A 22,224-nucleotide genomic window follows, 5' to 3' on the forward strand; every position below is an offset into this window, starting at 1 on the left:
TAAATAAGAAAAACCTTCCTTAGATAGTGGAAAATCAGTGCTCCTGCTCAAGTGTTTACACTCATGAAGAGAAGTCAGTTCTGCACATCTGGGCGGTCAGGAAAGCTACACTTCAGTGGTAAGGACAGATCTGCACTAGCAGTGCTCCTGTGTCTGTGTCCATTTAGCCTCCACTTAGTTCAGACTCAGACGCTTTTATATCCTGATTTACTGGTTGTTTATTGTGCTCCCAAGGAAAGGCTACTAGAAAAGGACTTACTGACAATTATAAAGGGATTGCTTATACTGCACTGATTCTATTAAATTCTAACATAATTAAGTTCCTTGCAAAGTATGTTTTCAGCTAAGTCCTTGACTACTGTGGCATCACTACAGAAGTTCTGCTTTGGTGCAAAACCAGATTCACACTCAGCTCTCTCCATGGTACAAGCTTGACTGTAGCTTTAATGGACTGTATAGACAAATGCTGTGTGTAATATTGTCAATGTATGTAATGTTGTCAAATGAATTGTTTTTACTTAAGGAATAATAATTTAGAATCATATCAATATTTTCAGTGTTTGAGCCTGGTTTTTAAGTCTTGATTTGAACCTGCATCCCATTCTGTTTCTATAGTTCTCTGTGCAGTTGTCTTACAATTGCCTTCCCCCAGGCTGTTCAGTGGAAGAATGGTTTCAATCACTGAAGACGCTGGTCTAAATCTTAACAATCAGAATCTAACATCTTTTGGAGAAGTGTTCAGTGTCCTGAACTGTTACAGCTAAAGTACATTTACGGTTTCTATGTTTTCAGGTTTGAAAAGAGTATGTATAGACAGACGGGTAAATAAATATCTTTACTCACACTTTTTTGAGTTGCAATGTCCATGAAAAATAACCCTGTGGTGATTTAAGACTGAGCACCTTCATATTTCCTAAATTCCTTTAGCGTCTTAATAGTCTTGTAAAAAATATTTCCACTTTTGTACACTTCTAGGGTGCAAACACAGCTGGTGAATCCTTTCTGCCAGTGGCAAGCAATGACAAAGGTATCCAAGCAGGCAAGCAAGCAAATATGCAAGAGGATATTAGGACAGTTCAGAAAACTCCTCAGTTTTAAGGATTTTAAAATTGTATTACTTCCCAGATTTGCAATGCCTGAACAACCAAGAATGGGAAGAGAAGGAAAGAACTGTACGATCTGCTGTCCCTTTTGGATGGGCACTGATCCATTCAGAAAATTGGCTCTGCACAGTGCTGCAAGAGTCAGAACCACTATGTTTACAGAGGCTCCAGAACAACTGCAACTGCTGTTTTGGTGATGCAGTGAAATAGGAAGGGCATAATTGATGAGATAATTGCTGAATATTTCTACTAGCAGGTAGGACAGCAGCCTGACAGGCACATAACTGACTACAGCTGGCACAGAGTGCAGTATGGTGAATAAAGTCCTATGTAGCTATGCAGAGGTAGGATGGATACAAAAAACACAATGTACATTCTTAATTAATTGAAACCCATCTTTTGGCACTGCATTAGCAGTAGGAGAAAAATATATGCAAGCTATCACTCAGTGAGGAGCATATTTTTCATATATTGGAGGAGAAGAAAACATTGGAAAACTCATGCTATTGTTATAAAAATCCAAGCCATTGAATTTTTAATGGTTCAAGCCATTTGAGCTATAATAAAACTCAAGCCATTCTCTTGAAATCTGATGAAAATAGGTAACGTAAAATACATCACTAATTCTAATTATCATGAGATGATGAGAAAAAATAAGCAGTGCCTGTAGCTGCAACCCCTGCCCTAAACTATCAGAATTAAGCTATTTAATCATGAATCAAATTGAGGGCCCCTCCAGAGTTTCGGTTAAGTCTTTTTTTAATTAAGGTAGCAGACTTACAGGTTTCTATTTGCATTAGTGAAGACTTAGCTTAATGTCACAAATACAATCCTAAATATCAGAAAAGCAGAGGATATTCAAGCCTGAGAAACCAAATCTTGGGACTCCACTGCTGCTTTGAAACTACACTGAGAAATTTGACATTACTTAAAGCTGCTGGTAGGTTTGAGCTAAGAAGAGAAGAAAATCACCCAGCCTCTAGAGCTCACTTTCACAATTACACCTTTGTACAGAGGGGCTAGATCAAGTAACTGCATATGGTCGATATTTATATATATATATATTTGTATATAGTCATACCTAAAAGTGAGTTACCATGGCTTGTATTGTGGTATTGTGCTACCACAGGTTTCTACCTATCATAAGGAAGCACAGGTTTATAGATGAACTAATTAGAACTGAAGTGTTTTAAAATATTATTGTTGCTGTTTTCTAGACCCCTCTTGAGAAAGCTCAGTACAACATTTTACGAGAGCCTACTTCAAATGCAGAGCTTTCTGAGGAAAACAAAAGAGCATGCTCAAGAGTGATGCAATTCTTCTTAGGTACATTTTGTCATATTAGAAAGTCCATGGATCTAAGCAAAGTAAGAAAGTATTTTCTGTAACTTTACACTAGTGTTTGACTAAACATTATCCATCCAGCAGCTCAGGCTAAGTATTTTTATGACAAATTACATGTTTGATCCAAAAGAAAGAAGCACTTGATTTTTGCACTGTTTGAACTAAGAGATATGTAAAGCTGTCAGTGATTTGAGGACAGGATGCTCATGGGGAGACTGTAGAGGAATGTATGCCTAAAGGTTCAGCAATAATTTGTCACATGCTTAAAAATTTCATCACATGGTTTCTGTAACTGTTTGCTACATCAGTACAGCTATTGACATTTTGTTTCAAAGAAAGATGAAACTAATATAATTTTTATATTAAAAAGATGAAAGTTTATGCATACTGGGGAAAAGTGATCCAATAATTTTTAAAATATGTTTTTTCAACCCTCATTAATTATTAGTTTCCTGAATCCTTCATACCTTGAAATACAAAGACTTGAAATATTCTTCTTGCTAAATGAGTCTTATTAGGAAAATGATTAATGTAGGAAAGAAGTTGCAGTACATTGCAAGGTTAGTTTGATCAATTGGTAGAGCAAGCAGTCTTACAGCCAATTTTATAGGCTGAAGAGAGAGAGGCATTTTTCTTTTAAACTTATAGACTATAGTCTCACTGGATATCAGCCACAAGAGATAAGTCATGTGGGCACTCACAAAACACCTAATCTTAATTAGTAGAAGAGACACCAACACACATCACATATCTTCACTCTATGTTCCCTTGGTTCTAACTTAAAAGCAGTGCAACTCCAAAGCCTGTAAAGATCTCTCCTTTCATATGAAAACAATCTGAAAGACAAATACTTACTTCTAAAAAGCTAGGAAAATGTGCTGTCTGGTTAAAAACTAGTCTTCTCCCATTTTGCTTTTTTTTTTAGAAGATAAAGTTTCCTTCCTGTCAGGACACATAGCACTGCACATCAAATAAAAGCATAATTAAAAGGACAGTGGCAGTAGTGACAACTTAGCTACTTACCCTGCTGTCAAGTTTTACTTTATCTTCAAACTGCTGTACTTACAAAATTGCTGGAAAAACTGCATTACTTTACCTGCTAGTGAGTAATGTTAGCAGTGTTTTAGTTATCCCATCCTCATGCATCTTTTTTTGCCTGGCACTCTGGTTAAAATAAAGCTCTCTTATATGGTTTTCCAATGCAACTTTCCATTTTGACTAGTCTTTTTAAAGGGCATGCTCTCTGAGGTAATGGTTTTAAGTGATTTACTTAGTGTTAGACCAGGGGGAAGAAATCCCTGTGTCCCCTAGAGCAGCCACACTTTTAATCAAATATAAGTCATAAATCACATTTACAACTTTCAGAACTCAATCAATAAGATACTTTATAGTCTGTAAAAAAATTATCTGGAAAGTAGTAGAAGTACAAGAGGGATGTTACTGGGGGACCACACACATCTAGGCTCTGCACACTGTCTGTCTTTAGGGACTAAACTGCCAATTTTAACAATGACTGATTTGTCCCAAAACTCTAATGCATTTATAAGCAATGCATAGTTGGCTGATAATGAAGCCTTCCAGGAGGCCATAATCAATAGTACCAAAGCAGAGTAAGTGTACTGTTCTACTTTGCCTTAGTTTGGTGACTATTATTAATACTTTTTCATCAAACTTTAGCTAAGGACTTTTGTTCTCTGGGGCAGAAGTTTTCATGGCTTTTCTCTGAAGCAATCTTCAAGCAAGTTACAGAATACCAAGGACTTCCCAATGCTAATTCAGTTACATGTCTTCCTGAAGTTTAATTTGCATATTTAATATAGCAAATTCTTCATCAAGTGTTTAATTTGTATACATAATACTGAACAGTCTCCTGTAGCAAAAATTACCCTATTACACAGTACTTCATCTAGGACTGATACATAAGTCAAAAGCAAGTTCTGTAAATTACTGCTCAAATATCTGCATTACTTCAATTATATAGTAGATAATTTTCTCATAATTTCTGGACCATACATTAGAAAAAAAAGAAATTTATGACCTCACATAAGATGCTTCAAAATGTGTTCCCTGTTTGTATATTCCCCTAATCACTCAAAGATAGTGGATATATTTTGTATGAAGATTTATGTGAACTTTTTTTCATGTAAGAGACGCCACAAAATTGTTGTACTCTATGCTAAGAGAAAAAAACCCAGAGAAATATTATCTCAACCTTTTGAAGATCTAATGACAGCAGCTTTCATGAAATATAAACAGATGCCTGCAGCTGTTGTATCAATATTCAGATTGAACACATACTCCAGTGGTACCAGAGAGTGGTGGCTAAGAGACTTTGAAGTGACAGACTACTCAATTGCAAGTTTTCATTCAGATGGAAATGATCTTATTGGACTGAGTTCAGACAGCTTTGCCTTTCATTCCTTTTTGAGGCATCTGCAGAAAGTACTGGGAAATATCTGGATCATTTCAGTTTTTGAAGCTAGAATACTAGAACAAAACAGAATATGTGAGAGCTGTTAACAGAATATGTGAGAGCTGTTACCAGCTCTTACTACACAGAAAGGAAAGAAAATTAGGAAATAGTACTGATACATTAAGACTTTGCATTAGAATGTATTTCCGTTATTGCTTTCAACAAGTTATATGGCGATTTTTTGGAAAGATAAATGACAAGAAAAGTGCAAGCACAGCTCAGAAATCTATTTTCTAGCCAAACTGCAAGTGACTTTTAGTGTTAGATCTATGAGGGATCATGTTTTCACTCATTTAGGACAGTTCCATGGGCTGAAAATGTTAAATTAAATTTCTAGTAGTGACTGGGTCTTTAATAGTTTTAAATACTTAGCCTTTTATTTCAAAACTGCCAATAAATTTACTTTAAGAGACAATGGGAGAAATTTGTGTGACAAAAAATAATTCACAAATAGCGAAGTTGGTAATAACCAAATAACGTTTGACCAAATTTAATGCCTAATTGCTCTATTTCGGTTTTAATAAGCTCTCTACAATGGAAGGTACCAAAGCCTCACTGGAATCAGAAACCTACAGAGACATCTCTGTAAATAACACGAAAAGTATCCCTCATATTGCACATCCTGTGGCTTTCCGACAGACACAAGTGAACCTGTTTGTGATGATTGTAAAAGATTGTCTATTTACAGAGTTGTTTTGTTTTGTGATTGATTGGAGATTCAAGTGGAATAGCAGAATGCTGAGGAGGGGAACTGAATGGATTTGAACTCTAGAAAACAGCAATTTGAATCCTGCATGGCATCCATGTTTTAAGAAATAATCAGAGCCTAAATATGTACACATCTAAAGCTATGTCCAAGTCTTTAAAAGATATGTTGCCATACGGAGCCTTTGATTTTCCGCTGATGGTATGAGGAGAGTATGTCTGCTAAAGGTTTCTACGTGGTTTTCTGCAGACCTGATGTGTGAGACAAAGGAAACACATCAGGTTTGGGGTGGTCAACTTTCAGGCAAAACCTCTCCTCATCCACATAGAGAATATGGGATATAATAAAATTACAATATTTATTTATATACTATCAGAATCAGAGTCCTCTGGCAGGAAGTCATATAGGAAAATGTTGTCAATAACATATTTCTGGTATTCAGCAATTGGTACCAGCAATTGGATGGACATACAGAGGCCTGCCTGCATGATCTTACACAGAAAAATACTGAGTAATTCAATTCCTATTCAAACTTGGCAGGGCATGAATCAGATCTGACCTACAAGGCATGATGCTGCACTAATGCACACAGATGGTAGTAATTCTGCCAAATGTGTGAATTCCTATGCTAATAAAATCAAATTATTTATGATTTCTTCACACACTGCTTCAAGACAAGTGATTTTTCAGATAAAGTCAGAGCATGACCATCTGTCACTGATCATAAGGACATGCATAGAATGGAGCAATCATGCAGCATCTGGTCAAAGTATGATTCAAAAGGCTAATGAGGAAACATTATCTGGAATATGAAAAAGTTATTATAAGTAAAGTATTAAAAGTATCATAAACCAGACATATATTATAGCAAGTATGAGATCTGGATTTTCTTTCATTGTAAGAGTCTGAAATCTCTACCAAACCAGATAAACTCTGCATTTAGATTTCTCTCCAGAGAAATTACATATCAGAGCTTCTATAGGTTTCTTAGCCTATAGAATATATTGGTTGAATATATGCTGTGTATCCAACCCGTAAGATGATTTCTCTTGTGTAAGCCAATCACCAAGGAAGAATGCACCAAGATAAAGGTTTTTAAAAATTATTTGAGCAATCAATTCAATTGAGACTGGAAGAAAGTGCATTTATGTAATTACTAGACAGGCATATTTTCTATTAATAACAAAAAGGATTTGTTGCCAAGAATGAATTATGGAGTCTTGATATGTATGGAGAGTGCTAATATAGGCAAATTTATATTTAAAAACAGTTCAGTGCAAATGAACCCTAGAGTTACTTTTTCCCATTAATTTATTAAATTTTAAAATCTTCAAGGAAAGAAATTTTCTTCTGGGAAAATAAAGAAGGGGAAAAAAACCCTGATGACATACATGTGACTGTTCCAGAGGAAAAAAACCAAAAAGCTTGTGTTCTGTGAAAATACATAATGAATCAGATCCTCTGTGGGTGTTCTTAGGTACTGGGCAGTGGATTTAAAACTGTTGATCAGAAGTACCTGTATCCAGGTGTATGTGTATCTAATGTTTCTATTGGCAGGCACTGTCAGAATGAATGTGTTTGTGCTGGTGGCTACAGACAGTTCAGGCTACAAGAACACCGACTCCCTCTGGGTGATCTGCTAATCCTTTGCAGAAAAAAATGGATTTAGAACTAACCTTTGTGGAATGTGATTGGTGTCAAATATGTTTTATTTAACAGATTACAGAACCTGTTACGTCATTGAGCTTCCTGCTCTTTATGATATTGTATTAGCTTTCAAAGACAAGTGATCTGAATTATCAGACATCCCATGATTAGGAAAGGATGTAAATAAGGACCTCCTTGAGACAACCCTAGAAATTTGAAAAGCTGTCCAGATAAAGAATGGGCAAGTTAATTATTAATTAACAAGCAGAATTACATCCTCACAATCCCACCAAAAAAAAACCAAACAAAAACTAAAAAAAAACCCCAAACGACAAATAAAACCCCCCAAAAAACCCAAACCCCAAAAAAACCCCCAAACAAACAAAACTGCAAAAGAAAATGAAGAAAATTCAGGAAGAGTTGCAGTGAGGGTACAGAATTCCAAGGTCATAGAATGAGTCTAAGGCTAATTCAAGAATACAGGTGAACTAGATTTTCGTCTCCCCTGCTATTTAAAAGTACAGTATCTGTGTCATGCACTGTATTTTTCAGACTACAATAGAAAATAAAATACATCCATAACTTGAAAATCAGTTATTACAGAGCACGCATTGAGCTGCTTCTAATGTCCTGACATAGTCTGCCTAAACTGCTCCTACGGATAAGTTTTTGCCCTATGAAATGACTTTAGGTTTACTTGGAGATAGAGGCAAGGATGCTCTTTTCACTTCCTTATCTGGTTTTTCTTTCTTTCCTCAAATACACTGTGTTGACTGAGAAACAGTTGCATTCTTTGATTTGTGACAGTTCATTTTACCTTTCTTTCAGAATATTTGGCTTTGTTATTTCTTCCCTTACACTGAACATTGTCAGTGCAAGTACCCCTTCTACTGTTAATATCAAACAATTGAACAGTTTGCTTCAGGAAGCTAATTCTGCAATGCTACAGGACATCATCTATCTCAAAAATGTATCTCTTTCAAGTCAAACTCTTTCTCATATAATCCAATTTCATGAGGGTATTTTTCTTTGCTACCTTTGATTCAGCTTTATAATCCACTATGTATAGCCAAAGAAAACTATTTTGTGGTCTCTGAGTGATTCAGTTAATCTCAGAATATATGTTCTCTTCCTCCTTAAATCCTTTCCCATTTTACTTTATTCTTATTGTAGCTCTGATGTGACATGTGCAGAGGGCATCAAGTTGAGTTGGGTGGGGAATTCTATTCTCTGCTGTGTCATGTGTGATGGTCGAGTGGTCACAAAAACAAGGAAAACAAGGAAAACAAGCAAGAAGCTCCTGCAGATTTCCAGAGAATGGCTTATGGAACCATCAGAACAACAAAAAGTACAGGCCATAGGTTTTATGGTCAAAGAGGGAATGAATAAAGTACAAGGATTGCTTGTGTCAAATTGTAACAAAAGTATTTGGATATACTTTCTGAAATAATCTGATAGCAGTGATATTTTTTTGAATAAAAAGCATATTCAGCTTTTTATTCAAATTCTCCAGTTATTTCCTAGCATTGTCTCTGGGTGGTGTATATGTTAACAAAATTTCAACCCCAAATTTTCATGGAATTTTTCCTTTCACCATTTTTCCCATTAAAAAAAAAAAAAAAGAAGATCACAATGTCTGCTAATTAAATTGAGCCCCTTGCTTGCTATGATAGCATATCAACTTTTATAAGCCAATGCTTTACATGATCAGACACCCCAGGCTTAGAAAAGGAAGTAAATAGGGCCTCAAAATACTACACAGTGAAGTGTCAACTAGAAAACTCACTTCTTAAAAAAAAAACAAAACTGTTTTTTTTCTACACATGTTGTCCAAACCCACTCATTTTTTCCACAAATAAACTCCATAGTGCAGTCTTCATTCAGTGATGATGTTAGGGAAACATTCCAGGACTTTTAAGAAAAATAGTCCAAGTAGGACTTGGAATAATATTACTAGTTCTGAAATTGCATCCAGATTTGTACCAAGAAATACTACTAAGAGTTACCTGAATTCAGCTTTTGTTTAGTAAGTACTAAACAAACTACTAATTTTCAAAGTTACTTTCATTATCAATTATAGATACCCACAGAGAGAAAAAATTATCTATCAATAACACACAAAATCAAGAATGTTGAAGGAGTATTTAAAGTAAAAGCATTTTATCTGCTAAGCATTCAGTAACACATCAGTAGCAAAGAATCTCACTTTCCCTTCTAGTCTCACCTATATTCCCTATTAAATGGGGTACACAACAATTCTACTGACCTGACTTCCCCACCACAGGGAACGCTACAAACACAACCACAGTGAACACCATTATCACAGAAGGCATCTCCTGCTGACTCAAGCAAATTGAACAGGTCAGTTCAGAGAAATGCTACCATAGGTGGGTGCTGCATGGCCCAGACTGCCTCTGAAAGCCGTGTGGCAGCTGGCACATGACATGCTCACATATGCTTCGCTGCACCTGTAAAATCAACTTAACTTTTTATTAGTTACTTAAACTGGTCTGGACTGGAAATCAGAAATGTTTTCCCTGTAGTTGGATTAGAAAAAGAGTGATGCAAGTTTATAATAGAGGCCACACACCAGGAAGGAGAGTTCCACCTGAGTGGAAGAATCTACACAAGAAAGAGTGACTCAGCTTTAGTACCTGGACAAATGTGCCCACTCCTCAGTACAAAAAGCCCAGTACTACTGGGCTCCTCAGTACAAGAAAGGCCAGGAGCTACTGGAAAGGGTCCAGGAGAGGTCACAGAGATGATTTGGGGCCTGAAGCATCTCTCTTCCGAAGAGAGACTTCAAGAGCTGAGCCTATTTAGTCCAGAGGAGAAAAGACTGAGAGAGGATCCCATTAATACATATCAATATCTCAAATACAGGTGTCAGTAGGATGGTGCCTTTACAGTGGTGCCCAGTGAAAGGGTGAGAAGAAATGACCATCAACTAAAACACAGGAAGTTTCATCTCAACAGGAGGAAGAACTTTACACTGAGAGTGGCAGAGCACGGGAACAGGCTGCTCAGGGAGGTCATGTAATCTCCCTCTCGGGCAACATTCAAAACCCACCTGAGTATGTTCTAGGTGACCTTGCAGTGGCAGGAAGGTTGGACTGTATGATCTCCAAAGGTTCCTTCAAACCCTAAAGGTCTGTAATTCTGTGATGAAGAAATTGTCAGATAGAAGATGATAAAAATGTCCCTTTCTTTATACTGGGGCTTGGAAAAAAAAGAGATGCTGAGCCAGCTTCTTTTATTTTTGCTCACACTGCCCGGGGGGAGCTTGGGAAGTCAAAAAGACTGTAAAAGCTACAAACAAAAATGAGGGAGAATAAACAAACAACAAATGGTGGCAGAAAACTATACAATTGTGAAGTTGAAATATAGAGATTCTTGTGTTTTCTATAAATATACACAATAGCATATAAATAGTTTATTGCTATTTGAGAGAACAAAGCCAGAAAATAAAAAAGGATATAATATAGTATTATGGGGTCTGTAACATAACAGTAAGGAAAAAGAGAAGAAACAGCATTGGTCAGGGTCAGTAGAAACATTTCTGGTTTCAAAAAAGAATCTACTTTTAATGACATTTCCCAGTATTCTCATAGATGCTTTCAGCATTTTTCTCCTTCACTTTTTGTTTTTTAGTAGACAGATATTGATTATAACTTTCTAAAAGACGCATAAATCAAATATTTAGGGGAAAGACACTTTTTGTTAGGGGAGCACCCTTTAGAGCAGAAAATAAAAATAGCCATGCTATGAGCAAAAAATTGTGGCATAGATAAATGAAGATATTGCCAGAACTTATAAAAACCTTAATGTCATGGAGAGTGACTAGGCCTTATTGATTATTAGAAGTAAGCTTCATCACTACTCACAGAGTCTTGTATGTTTTTGGCAAGTTGTTCATGTGAAAAATAAGCTACAGCAATATAATAGGAAAATATTAATCTACTGCTTCTGAAACTGCAACAATGGAGCAGGATTTCAAAGTTCTGCCACTGGAGCCAGAAGAAAGAATGAAGAATGTTGTGGTTCTGGAAAGGCAGCAAACATGTGGTGTATTTTTCACAGGCAACAGAAAATGCAAACAGGTGCAGGGGTTGGTAAAGCTCCATTTGAAATCTCCTTTTAGCAACTACAAAGTGGCAGACATTCCCTGCTCTGAGATAGTTTGATTAACACTGCAAGCTGAAAGAGTCTGTGGAAAAGGCAAATATAAAACAGTAATTTTCTTCCTCAGAGAGTTCTGAGCTTTTATTAGCATTCCTGTGACCAAGAATTTTTTCTTTACCCTTTTAAGAGAACTTCAGCTGGATTAAGTACAATGCCAATGACTACTTTTCTTTGTAACTGATCATTTTATTTTCCTTTTCTAGATTTGTATTTAAAAAGTATTTTCATTGTTCAGCTGCCCTATCACACAACCTCACAAATCTGTCCTGCCTGCTGTTAGGTGCCCAGTAGTAATTCCTTTATCCTGTTCCCCACTCCTTTTCTTAAATGTTATCAACATTTTAGCATATCTAACTGGGACCAAAGGCTTAATAACCTTTTCAATGGACCTAAAATCCTAAACAAAGCAAAACAAACAAACAAACAAAACCCCAGGATGCCCCTTGAAACAGACACATTTTGAGCCAATATTTTGGATCAAAATGTTCAGTTCTGACAAAATTCATTGTTACTATTCCTTTTAAATCTTTTGCCTCCCCACATCTCTGGATAAATTTTAGACCAACAAGCATCAGTGGCTGGATTATTCATGGGAATGTTAAGGCTTTAAATCTGGGCTTACTTTCTTTCTCTTATTCTCAGTTGCACTCGGGCTGGTCTCCAGAAATGTCAAAAAATGGGAGACTGGTTCTGATCATCCAGAAATTAATTTCATATTCTCAATTCCTCTCTTGAGTCTCTCTGAATTCAACCTTAAAGGAGGAAAATTATGCAGTCTGCTGGATCTCAAAGAACAAAGAATGAAAGGTCCCTTCATACTCTATGAATTTAATGCATGGAAATTCTTGATTTTCTGCACCTTTTCTCTGCATTAATATTTTCTATGAGTGGTTTAAAATGCTTTTATATCAAGGGAAGAATTAATTTAATAGGAGTTTCCGTAAAACTCCTGTATAAGAATCTCTAAAAAGAGAAGGCTGTGTAGTGATTCTTCAATGCTTTTAGCTAGACATTTGATGAAGTACATATGTATTTAGTAAGAAGACTTCCACCTCATGTGGTTTTTTTCCTATTACAACAACAACTCCATAATTTATACCTTAGACAAATCTACAGTGATAAAACTTTTAAATTTCGCAGCTGTGCTGCATAAAACCCAAAACTCAGTAGTATGCTCCCTTTAATACAAGAAAATGCACGTGAAGACATGGATGTACAACAGGGTCTGGGCTTCTGCTGTCAAACTCTAAAAGGAACTTAAAAAGCTTGTGGCTGTACACATTGTACACATTTTACCCATAGAAACATTTGATTGATTTTTGCTCTTTATTTTGCTGACACTCATCAGTTGCTGAAGCCAACTGTACATATGAGTAAAAAGAAACAGCCATTCATTTACAATTTCTATAAGATAATATTAAGAATAATGCCACATGATGGAAGACAGCTTCAGCAGTCAGATGATTCTATAGTTTTCCATTTTGGCTGGTAGAAGCTAATAGGGCCCTTGTCTTTTTTTTTTTTTCCTGAGTTTATTTTTTCATATATGCATATTTTCTATAGTATTTGATATACAAGTGTATTTTACTATTTACTTATAATACTGTAGTTTTATTTTTGTCTTGAATAGGGAAAAAAAAACCATTAAAGAAAATTCTTGATACAGAGAAATACAATTCACATAGGAAATTTTTTTCATTTGTGTGAAGTTCATTGTTTGAAGTATGAATATAACAGAGTATCTGTTTGGGCAATGTATCAATCCTTTGCTCTGTGTGATGATGTATTCACTATTTTGAGTAATTCCACTAAAACACAGAGAGACAAGTTCTGCACAGAACTGATTTACATCTGTAGAATTTAAGTATAGAACTATATCATGCTACTAGGAAATTCACCATCTGAATCCTAGATCTCCTGGGTAAATAAAATGCTATATCACTAAAATGTTTTTGCTCTATAATGACTTGCCTATTTTATCACCATAAACTGTTATTACAAAAATATAAAGAAAGTAAAATAGTAGAAAAAAACCCAAGATTTTATTTTACATAAAAGAAGTGGCTTCCTCAGAAGGATGTTGGAGATTTGAGGAACCTCACAATGGTAACATCCTAACACCTATATTATAAATTTTCCTCATCTTTAAACGCCAGCAAGTTTAAGATTTTATGTAAATGCAGGCAGCAGTGTTCCATGAAGATCCATGAAAAAGAATGTGTCAGGCACTCTTAATTAGAAATAATGTGGGGTTTCATTCTTCAGTCAGAAATTTATGCTTAGGCCAGGCAACAGCAAAGCCATTTTCTCTTTAATCACATTATGTAAACAGCCAGCATCCTTCCAAGGCCAGCATCCTGCCACTGCCTTGGGAGGTGGCATGAAAGGATGGGCAGGTGACATGGTCCTGAGCAGAACACTTTACTGAGGTCCCTAGAGAATCTTGATGTTCACTCCACTCTCTCAGCTAGCTGGAAGTTCCTGAGAATGCTCTGGGAGCAGACCCACAGCTTCACACCTTGTGTGAAGGAATGAAAATGCCTCTGTTTTCAATCACAGCATTCTTGAAATCAAAATGTCAAGGTAGTAAAGCATACTGCTGTCCTAACTCAGTACCACAGATGATTTCTAACTAACTATTAAATTAACTGCGCTGTAGAAGCACACACAGTCTTCTATGTCTCTCTTACATGTTACATAAAAAAGCTCAAAACCATTATTTAATATCTCACCTGCTTTATTACACAGTATCTCCTGGGGAAAAACTCAAATGAGTCAAGCTCAGAAAATAAGCATTGCCAAACTGCCAGGGGAGATACAGGATTTTTTGCAGATGACTTGATTATCAGCAAGTTAGCACAACGGAACAAATGGCTTCAGTTCAGGAGTAACTCAAATGTTTTCCCAGAAAATGCCATAAATGGAGAAGTAAAGCAAGAAAAAAGCAAGTATTTGTCACTTACATGATGATGATTACCTTCAAATGAAAAATTACTCAAAGGATGGGGACATTGCAGCCTAATAAGTTGCAAGCTTTAGAAAGAACCAACTTTATATCGACATTTTCAAGTGGAAAATGAAGGGGAGAAAGCTTCTTCCCTGCAAATTGTAAACTCAACATTATTTCATTTTCTGCTATCTGTTGCCCAGAATAGAGTTTCCTATCAAATCGCTACAATTCTCATAAAAAGTATTATGACAAGAAAACATTCATCCACCCACATTAAAGAAATAGTGATTCAAGAGCCAAATGCTAGAAACGGTAAAATTTTACAGGTCTGGTCCATGTGATGAGGAGACATAGATTTTTCTACTACTTTTATCAATTGTTTTTTCCAGAAATGCTCATTAATGCAAATCCTTATTGAAAAATGCTACAGCTATCTCATTTTTAATAAAATCCAAATAAAAATAAGCAACTTTAAACGAACACTTAAAACCAATACTTCTTGTTTTAAATGGCTCATGACTGGATGTGAATGGATGTGAATAAAAGACAGAGGATGTACTAGCAAACTGACAACTCTATAAAAATTTTCTATAATTATTAATTTTTTTTCACCATAATCTCTCAAAACAATTTATGCACAACAGACTCCATAATCAATTTCACAGAACAGACTTGTGAAATATGTATCACATCTCTGTTTAATAAGGGAACCCTATAGCTCTATAGTATGGCATAGAGCTCTATATTATATGCTGTAGCAGTAGACTCTACAGCTGTTCTGGAGCTCGTTGGTTGTGGGTATATGGCAGCTGCAATCATAAATAACTTTGCAGACACTTGGACAGCAGTTTTGAAGTTTGTTGGTGCTTTGAAGAGATCTTTTCACATCTCAACAAACTCTGTCATTATCCTCCCCCTAGGTATAATTAAGGCGTAACTTAAACTTTCATTTAATCACATATTTAGTCTTAATAATCATGGAAAACTGTCACATGCCTTTACAATTTCATTCAGTCCTCTGGAAGGATTTGAGATGTAGATTGATTTTAAGTAATATGCTTATATGAATGATCCAACAAGTAACAGAATGGAGGGATCCTAAATCAGGGTCTGATGTAGTAGAATACCTGCATCCTGAACATAAATCCCATGAATCACAGTAGTTCCTTACACTCTTAAAATTAAATACATGTAAAGCTTAATATGCTTCACTGAATCTGGGACATAATATCTAATTTAGATGAAAATGAAATATTAGGTTGTATGGAAGCTCATACTGATGCTTGTTTCTGAAGTGGAAAAATTCTACAAAAATGTTCAGGAGAGTGTAAGAAGGATTAGTCTAAAATTGCTTCACCTCTTCCTCGTGAATTCTGTTTCTTTTACCTCAAAATCCTGGTTTCCTTTGATTTCAAAAACACTTCAGCAAATTAACCCACATTAAAATAAAACTGATAGAACAACATGTCATTGGATTGGAGATATCTCAGATATCTCCATAAGTCTCCATAATTTTGTGGACAGGAAGGAAAAAATCAAGGACCATAAGCTAAGTCCAGGTGACTGTGAAGCTAATATGATTACTCACAGACACGGGGTATTATAAAGTGTTGACAAGTTACACTTCACAAGGTTTGCATTGTCTGATATCAAAGTGCAAAATTATATCCTCCAGTGAAAGTGCAGAGAACAAAATTAATTTATATAATTCCCTTTTGCATTGCTCACCCAAATAAAATTTCTGTTGTATTTTATTGAATAGAACAGACTGTGGGAATGGCTAGCTGTTTCCTATGAAAATTGCTATAATCTCAACTAGAGTATCAAATCCAGAATACAGTTAAATATGGGCTAAATCCTTGATTGTTCTTAAGTAGCCTACTGTGCTCTTAATTTTCAACCCCACTGTCTAAAAAAGAAAATTCTGAAGGGAAATCTTACTACATTTTTTTAAATCTAATCCAAAAACCAGAGAGTTTATTTGAAAGGTTTACATACACAAATACTAATTGTGGGATATCAATAGGTATCTCACGAGTCTAGACATAAACTGAGGTTAATGATATCAAATTAATGACTCTGGGAATTTATAGAAATCTCTAAACACATTATTTTTTTCCTGCTCACAGTGTCTTACAAGGTACAAGTCATTTTGAAGGAGAACAAAATGAGTGAATAAACCCTTGAACCCTGGAAAAACAGATGTTTTGGGGCAACCACATCCCATTTTTTCTTTCTGGGTGCCTCAAACTGAAACCTGAATGTGGAGATGAAAGTGCAATTGTCTCTCCTCAACCTCTTTATATCGTTTGCACCAGCTCACTTTTCTTTTTTGATGGAAAATGTCACAGACTTGTTTTAAATCATAAATAGACAGTATAAATGTTATTAAGGAGATAAATAGTTCTACTGGAGACATGAGATTGTTCTAAATATGCCTGAAATAAAAGAAATTGGACCAACTACATTTATTTTCAAAGCCAAAGACATAAAGACAAAGCTCCCCATACTTGTCTGAGATGAATTATGGTAGTTAATGACACAAGCTAGAAATGTTAAATTAGGAATGATATCTAGAAAAGCATCTGTAAAAGAAACTTCTAATGTTCAGGGTGATATTATCAAGTATTTCTCAACAAATTAGGAATTCAACAAGTGTATCCTGGGGAACAAATGTAGCAAAGTCTTTAGTGTGACTGTTCTAACCTAAGTGCCTGCAACAACCTTTCATTTTACTGCTATTTTTGCAGCTTTGTCAAAGGAGTTGACCTTTAAGTAATGTACAAAATATACACAGGCAACATATCAAATTCAACAGATTTTCTGGTTTTAACACATGACATTTAAATACACTTTTTATTGAACAATTTATAAAACTTTTACGGAATACTAAAAACTTTGGAGACTTAAAAAATGTTAATCTTATAATTAACAGTCAAGGATATACTATGTTCACACATACAAGACACTGATATTCCAAACTATTGCTTTGAACTTTCCAGTAATACACCACCATCTGCTTTCATGCTAAAGCAGAGCCATAGCAGTTTTTTCCACTTGTGAGGGAATTTCACAATGAAGCAGATAACACAGCTTAGCTAATAAAGAAAGAATGCTATATTATATGTTAAAGTAAAAAAGCTTATTTATACAGAAAGGAAAAAGAAGATGGGCAGTCAGAGTACACTATCTACCCTTCACACCCTGTCCATAAAATCCTCCCTTTGTATAGGATGAAACCAGTCATGTAGCACTCACCTCTGAGTAATGAAGATTAATTTTATGTGACAAACATATTTTCTATGCTGCATTTTAATAAAGGTTTAAAATGCATCTCGTACTAACTTCTAATTTCCTATTGACTTTGGTAATTTGTAATTAAAAAAACAGAAAAACAGAAATACTGAAAGTAGTATTAAAGGGAACAGAGGCCTCAGATGGTTGCCTTTCCATGCTCTAAACTAAATCCTCACTTTGGCCTTGGGTAAATAACCAGTGTTGACAACTTCAGTTTGAATTTGGCAAATACACTGATTTGTATGTATACTTTTCTATTTCCTTAGAAAAATTGAGATAGATTTCCATTTTCCAAAACTGTCATTCAGAGATATTTCAGAGGTATCTGCTTAGAGTAAGTACACAGTGTATTTAGATAAACTGCTGTGGTCTAATATATCCAGAGGGACAATTAGGGCTTGAATGTATTTCTTGTAAGGGCAGAACAACCTGCTAGAGCTTGCTAGTCAAGGAACAAATGAATAAAACAATAAATTGCATTTAATAACACTCATTAAGTTAAAACAGATAACTGATAATGACATTCACTCGCTCTCCCTCTAGAAGGTGTTCTTATACACTGTGACAAAAATAGTTAGCAACCAACTAAATGTATTTTACCATAGCTATTAAATCAACACATTCACCCATTCTAGTGAAGCCAAGATGTCCATGGAGGGTTTGTATGTAAAACCCTGTGTGTGTAAAACCATGTGCACTGTTAATATGCCAGGCAAGTGTACAATGAGTTTCTTGCTGAAATTCAGTTAATGGTAGGTAAAAGGCAGATGACAAAGATAATTAATGAAAACATATTGCTGAAATGTATAGGTATATATAATAGCATGTTATAAAAGGTCACAGGTATCATTAAGGAGTCAAGAGAAAATTTCCTTGGCTGTCATAAAGTTTCTGTATTGCATGCATGACAATTTACTTTCTCCATTGGGAAGTCTATGGTAGATAATTATAAAATTATTGCAGATGCTCTTATCTCCTGTAATTATGAACTCTCTCTAGATTTCTTGAAGAACAGGCCTCTGAACATCAAAAGTTTATAATCATAGCTCAGTTGGACAAATTCTAGTTTCACTAGACTAAAATATCAAATTCATTGAAAATTTAGGATTAAATAAAATCCCTCTATGCTGTAGTTACTTTTCAGTTACTAAATACAGGACCCATCAAGTCATATTCTGATCTATATAAAGATGCAATGTGACAGCATGAGCTCTGGGATGCAGCTGCCCCAGTGAGCTCCCAGCCAATGAACATGTCAGACACAGCAGACCAGGCTCACAACAACAACAGAAGCACTAGCAAAAAGGAGGAGGCTGTTTCCTGTATTGAACAGGGGGTTTTAGAGGGTAAAAACAGAGCTCTGTGAAAAGAGAACTTAATTCATCTTCTCCACACAAAAAAAAAAAAAAAAAAGAAAAAGAAATGTTATTCTTCCCGTGCTAGAACTATTAGACAACCTATGTGGAAATATTCATCTGTTAATCTGTTAAATAATATCTCAACATCATGTAAGCTGCAGGAAAGCAAAAGGCATCTCTTCCATTTTTAGGAAAACAAAATAGATACACTGTGGGAACTGGGTGCTTGACCATTAAAAGGATGATATGGTTGTACAGCTGAGGTTATGTTTTCCAAAGGAGCTACTTGTTTCAGGGTTTCCTTAAAGCTTCTATTCTGTTTTATTGAATGGAATGGATACTGCTGTACCTTAGTATAGCCAGTCCTAACTTTTAGAGATTTGGTTACAACTGCAACTTAGTGCAAGGGTCCCATGCTTTTAATTTGCTCTAGGGGTAGTCATAATTCAGTCATATTTTCCAACATGATTTTTGAAATAAAATCACAGAAAGAAAGAGAGAAGTCCACTTCATTTACACTACTAAGATGAACTTCCTTGGAAGACAAATTTCCTTGGAAGTGTAGCTGGCAGTCAACTCTTTCCAATGTATGAACTCTGCTGGCCTGCACTGGCTAAGCTTCAAAGGAGAAAACAGCTTAGAAGGCTGTATTTTTGAATGAGCAACATAAAAATACTTTTTCAATCAATGAAACAGAAGACGCTCTCCCTAAAGTCTGTGGCACATGGCAGTACTCAGCCCAAAAAAATATCATTCAAACACAGATCATGTCAGTTATCATTAAAAACACCAAACCATAGTGGTGACTTAAGTTTTAGCTTTCATATTTCTCAGATTCTGTGCTGCCTTGGTGTGTAACTCTGAGCTTCATATAAAGTGCTTGCAAGTTCTCTTCACAGGGTAGTCAGACAAAACAATCCTTTTCCATCTTGAGAAGAAAGGACAACTGTTACAGCCTCAGGCCCAAAAACCATAAACAATGGTGAATTGAAGAGAGCAAACTGAGAGGATGGGACTTCATCACCTGAGGCTGTAATTGGACAATTAACCCCAATATGTAAATGGACCAAAAGTTCTAAAAGTGTGAAACCTCATGACTGGTCGTCCATTTTGTGACCATCTTAGGTCCATCTTGAGTGCAGCCCTGGCCAGGCTCTTGTGTTGCCCAAGGTGTATCTTTTAAAGGCTTTTAATAAATACCCACTTTATTCTGTAACTCTGTCTAGCCTCTGTTCTAGGCATCAGCAGAAATCCATGGGGACTGACAGATGAGCTGGAAGGTCAGAAGGGAGCAGAAACCAGACGCTGGTGGAAGGAACCAGAGGAGTTGCACAGAGTGGTTATGCACACATACTGATATGGCCTATTATCACAGGATGTCTGTCAAACTCCTGCTTAAATTGAACATTGCCTACTCCTGGCATTACCCTTGCAAAAAGTCAGAAACTACCCTCATCCAAAATAGCACAGATGATGCTGATAAAAAGGATGCCAACTGCATTTTTTGGAACACAGAAGGAAATTCTGGCACATGAAATGTATGTAAATAAAAAAAAAACTTCATTGAAATGTTGAAAATACTTCATTGAAACACTAACTAACTATTTCATGTTTTATGGAAACACCCTTTTTCAGTTTTGTTACTTCATGTTGTAGTTTCCCCAGCTGCAGTGTATTGTGAGCAAGTGGAAAGAGTATGCCCAGAGACCAAATATGTAGAAAATACTCATGGGATTCAATTTTAACACTGAAAACTTGCAAATATATGATTTATTCCAAACTTGAAAAGGCTACATGGCAAAATATTCTCTGATATCTAAGCAACATGACAATTTTTTTTTTTTAGCTGACAGTCAGTGACTGCTTTCACATATAGGGAGTGCAATGACCTATTTTTAGACAGTAATACAATGTGATGCTAGCTCACATACACCAGCAGTCTGGCAAGGGCATTCTTAACTCTAGTTGTTTTTACTTCATTCTGTGGGAAGTTCATTAGGAGGATGATACAGTTATATAACCATATTTTAGACATTTTTTTGGTTCTTTTCCTGTACACCAGTAATGCCCTTTAGTGCTATGAGAATTATCTGCTACAACTCATAAACCACAGTACCTTAAGAGCTAAAAGAGTTTTTGAAGCCAGCTATGAAATTTACTCTAAAAAAGAACTTTCTGAAAAGCAATAATGAAAAGCAATTACAATTGCAAAACAGAAATATTGATCAGTTTGCCTTATAGCCTTGATTCATTTTACAAAGAAACCAAAATTGCTAAAAGAATTATTTTTTATTCAAATTCCAATTAAGTTCATTTGATTGATCTGTGCTTTATGAGCAACAGTAGTAGAAGTATAAATGAGTTACAGAGAAAAAGAAAAGCCTTTTTTGACAAAGGATCTGACACAGTGATGGAAAAAAACCCAGTCTGTAGAAATGGAAAACATAATCTTTTGAGGAAGTCAGCTTACTTCTGTCCCAGAAATAATACACTGAAAAACATACATTAAAACTGTGCACTACAATTTTGCACAAATAATGCAATTTTTTTTCATTAACTCAAATTGCAACCCTTAGGAGCGTGCCTGACTCATATCACCTAATTTACATTGCAAATAAGTATTATTCGAATTACCTCAATGAATTTGCTCCTCAGTTAACTAAAAGTAACCGGGATGAAAACCAGAGAAATATGACAACCAACCCTTTTCATATCCAAAGCAGAATAAGACTTTCATCTCATAGCTAATAGGGAAAAAATTGATCCCAATTACCTTTTTCACAGAATCGCCCAGCGAAGTGCAGCGGGCAGTCACACTGGAACGAGGTGGCCCCAGTGGGCAGAGAGAGAGGGTGACAAGTCCCTCCATTATGGCACAGTCCTTCCTGGCACACAGATGGCAACTCAGGGGAGATCTGAGAGGGCACACCAGGGTCAGGCAAGCGAGGCACATCAGAAGAAACCACAGGGAGTGCTGTTGATAGATGTATGAGTGCAGAGGTTCTGAAAGGAGAGAGACAACATATGAAAACAAAAAAACCCGTGAGACCAAATTTTTGTTACTGTACTTAAGCTTCAATTTATATTAGCTTGTTGTTTTTAAATAGAAATTCAGGCTATATTTAAGAAAATATGAATACATAAGGAATTCCCAAATGTAGTCC

General features: G+C 35.8%; 1 protein-coding gene across 1 annotated transcript in view; it reads right to left on the reverse strand.

Annotated features, from left to right (window-relative positions):
* The window catches only part of EYS (eyes shut homolog), a gene marked incomplete at both ends in the record, with an annotated part of 593,802 nt that overhangs the window by 162,522 nt on the left and 409,056 nt on the right, over window positions 1–22,224 (reverse strand). Inside the window, one exon of the mRNA XM_084202609.1 lies at window positions 21,834–22,063. Within this exon, the coding sequence (XP_084058735.1) occupies window positions 21,834–22,063 (230 nt within the window). The remainder of the gene's footprint in view (window positions 1–21,833; window positions 22,064–22,224) is intronic.

This window comes from Fringilla coelebs, assembly GCF_963513975.1.
Source record: "Fringilla coelebs genome assembly, chromosome: 3".
NCBI lineage: Eukaryota > Metazoa > Chordata > Aves > Passeriformes > Fringillidae > Fringilla > Fringilla coelebs.